The sequence below is a fragment of the Dioscorea cayenensis genome, chromosome 7 (assembly GCF_009730915.1).
Source record: "Dioscorea cayenensis subsp. rotundata cultivar TDr96_F1 chromosome 7, TDr96_F1_v2_PseudoChromosome.rev07_lg8_w22 25.fasta, whole genome shotgun sequence".
Classification (NCBI taxonomy): Eukaryota; Viridiplantae; Streptophyta; class Magnoliopsida; order Dioscoreales; family Dioscoreaceae; genus Dioscorea; species Dioscorea cayenensis.
Genome location: NC_052477.1, coordinates 28,445,352 through 28,448,995, shown reverse-complemented (window position 1 = coordinate 28,448,995; position 3,644 = coordinate 28,445,352). Strand labels below are relative to the sequence as shown.

General features: G+C 33.6%; 1 protein-coding gene across 1 annotated transcript; it reads right to left on the bottom strand.

Annotated features, from left to right (window-relative positions):
• Window positions 1-984: 984 nt before the first annotated feature.
• On the bottom strand, window positions 985-3,313 carry LOC120265298 (WRKY transcription factor 55-like). The gene is made up of 3 exons (XM_039273171.1): window positions 2,850-3,313; window positions 1,727-1,858; window positions 985-1,393 (listed from the first exon to the last, which is right to left on the bottom strand). The coding sequence occupies exons 1-3, from the start codon at window positions 3,311-3,313 to the stop codon at window positions 985-987; spliced, it is 1,005 nt and encodes a 334-aa protein (XP_039129105.1).
• Between the last annotated feature and the right edge of the window lie 331 nt (window positions 3,314-3,644).

Here is a 3,644-nt window from a genome sequence, read left to right as displayed (position 1 = left end):
CTAATAAGGATCTCGCTACCAATAGACCACTTAACCATTGGGAAGTACTTCCAAAGGAATGCCTCACCCCTATAGTCTAGGAATTTGCATATTCATCGCCAAGCTATGAGTTGGCACCTCGACTATCAAGTGTCAATCCATGGCAAAGGATCCGATCAATTGTTTGGGTAATCCATTTAGACAGCTTAAACACCAACATCTAATATTTTGATATTAATGAAATCACATTTGTGTTTAAAAGCGCCATTCTTTTGACCAAGAGACAATCTTCCATGATGATAATCTAGATTGTAACATTGAAATCTGCTTCATCTAGTTTTGGTGACTAGATGACCTGCCAAATATAGGTACTCCTAGATAAGTAAGGGTCATAATACAACTGGAGCGATACAAGATTATTATTGTTGCAATATCAGGGATTGAACCAAACTTAGATGAATAAAGATAACACTTCTAAAGGTTAATTATCATACCTTATAACCCTTTAAAAAGTTACAAAATGAGTTTTAAAATTCTAAAGTCCTATCCCTCCCTTATAGAGAATAATGAGATTGTCTATATATCGAAAGTAACACTTTTATTTTTCACAATAAGGCCCAAGTAATACTTTTATTTTTCACAATAAGGCCAAATACCTCTACGCGGTAAGCCCTTTGGTATCATAATTATTTATTTACAAAGATTTACCCTTATTTTATTTTTTAAAGTATTATTTATGCAAATGAACCACCATCATGATTCATTAAGTAAGAAACCAAACATGTAAAATTGTGATTTAATTTATTACAAAGCCAATCATGACTAAAAAGAATTAATACCATGTAAGTAGTATAACCATCCAAAGTAATCAGGAAGCAAAGTAATCAGGAAGCACATACAACATTAATTAGTAACAAAAAAGAATGACTAGTGATCAATAGCATATCAATGAAAAAGCTAATTAATTAAACACTTTCGTAATTAAACTAATCACTAAACATGATCTTATCCTTTCCAATGTTCCTGCTTTGAATTAAAAATGGCATCCATGCTACTTCCACTACTGCCGGAGTTAAACATCACTTCCGCGAGATCGGCCACCGGATAATCTCCGTCCCTGCCGGCCGGAGTTTCAGAAGAAGGCAGAGCTGCCGGAACTCGGCCACTGTCAACTTCTCTTGAAAACCAACTTCCCAAGTTGATAGAAGTTGATAGAGAGGTTGCAGGAGTTAGGGTGGCTCCGGTGACCGGAGGAGGAGGTAGAGAAGAGATAACGAGAGGAGAGGTGGAGGTTTGGCAGGTGTGCTCACCACAGTAGCTCACTTCATATGTGTATGGATCTTCATTTAATCTTTGCACTTTTTTCTTTGCTTCACAACCATAATAATTCTTGTGTGTGCAACGGTAATAGCTCCTGTCCATGCATACACGTGCATATATTTAACTTTTTATTTATTTTATGTAACATAATAATAATTATAATTATAATAAAAATAACAACAACAACTTTTGTTAGCATATAAATAATAGATATTAACAAACTCTTAGTTTATTGGCATCGGATCGGATCCTCTACATAATGTGTTATATTTTTATTGATGAGGTAAATCTGAATCTCAACTCATGTAAAATAAAAATACAAATATATTAAAATATTATCTTTTTATTTATAAACGCTTCTTCTAATGTATGAGATGTCACATTTATCAGAAAAATATATAAGTATCATAATAGATATAAGTAATACCTTGGAAACTTGGAGCCAAGAATATCTTTTTGACCGTACTTCCGCCATGTGTACCCATCGTCAGGTGGGATCTCTGTATTTCCTATACGCGGTGCTGCCACACGCATTGTGCGCGCTCCTGCACCATCTTTCCTGAAATCCAACTATTTTTTTAAAATGCTACCTTTATAATAATTGAGGTTGAAACAATTTTTTAAAATATTTCTTTTCTAAAAATAACTGATAATTTATGTAATATCTTATAAAGATTACAAAAAGGAAAGACCAAGTTTATATTTCTTGTGTTTGTCAATCACCATCATAAATTTGGATGAATGTTAATATTTAATTTGACTATTCTCGTGTATATGCATCATGTCAAAATTTAATATGTTTAAAAAAAAAAATCAAAAATAGCAGTTTAAAATGTCAAACTCAGAATATTTAGACGTATATATATCTTTTTCAACTTAAGAACAAGTCGAATGACTAAAAGTCTAAAAAGCATTGTTGAACAAAGAATTTTGGGAGATTTTCTCATGGGTCATATTTACATTTAATTTTTAAATTAATTTAGAGCTAACGTAGAATATGGAGGAAGTGGTCTTATTTTAGCTTATGCCTTACTATGATTAAAACCACTTATTATCTTAAAATTTGAATTATTATTCAATTTTATCAATAATATAAAATTAATAAATTTATTTATTTTAAGAATCATACCATCACTAAACGACTAAACCCTATTAAAACATATCAATTATTATAAAATATGTAGCAAAATACGGAAAAAAAAAACCAACATCGATGAAGTGATCATTAGTAAGCCATGAGAGTTAGAATCTCTTCCCCATATTGAATTTAATGTAAATAGAAATTTGTTAACTTTGTTAAACCATCTAATTTAAATCAAATGAATTTTATTTTGGTTGTATAGTCCCTCTAATGAGGCTTAACAATAAAATTGTAGGTTATATAGTATTTTTATCTAAACTGTTCGACCATATTTCTATTAGAACTTACCACAGTTTGGAACCCGATCCCCATTTACCGTATCTCTCTCTCTCTCTCTCTCTCTCTCTCTCTCTCTGTATATATATATACACTTTAGTAAAGCCTTAATTATCGGAATAAACTAGTTTACCTCTTGCGAGATGATGGCTTGTGAGAGGACGATGGTTCATCTGATATCCTCCCGCCGGTGACCGGAGCTTCTCCTCTCCGGCCAAACACATCAACATCTTCCACACTTTGACTAAAACCAAACTCTATCATGCCCATACTTCTTGAGCTCCCTCCTCCTATTCCTAAGCCTCCAATTTCATTCTCTTGATTCATGACGTCCATGCATGGTTGCATGAATCCATGACTACTTGAACCTTCTCCCATTGTTAAGCCCAAGCGTGGTCCACCATGAAGTGGCTCTCCAAGAACCAAGTGTTGAGATGTTTGAAGGCTAAGGCTATAGATAACTTTATTGAATGTATCTACAACTTTCTCACAAGAGCTCAAGAGAAGTTGGGGTTGGTTTGCTAGAGTTGCGAGGCAGCCTTCGAGCTCTCCGGCGAGCTTGCACCCATTGAGCACTTGAGCTAAGATGTCATCCATGGGTGCTTCGTTTCTAATAGAATCTAAGAAGCAAAGAATCATAATTTATCGACGAAAAATATGTGTATATATATATATATATATTTAATATGATTGTGGGACTATGCATTGAAGAAGAAACTAAGGTTGAGACAGTGTATATATATATATGAAGGAAGGGGGGATGGTTTTCAAAGATTTTATGGGGGAGTACTAAGAAAGAAGGAAGAAGATATAGAGATGAAATGCAATGCTCAATAGAATATAGAAGAGAATGGAGAAGGACTTGGTCTTTAGACCTTGTTGAGGGTTTTGTGGTGTTCTTTGGTTTTGGGTCATGGAGAAGACTTGT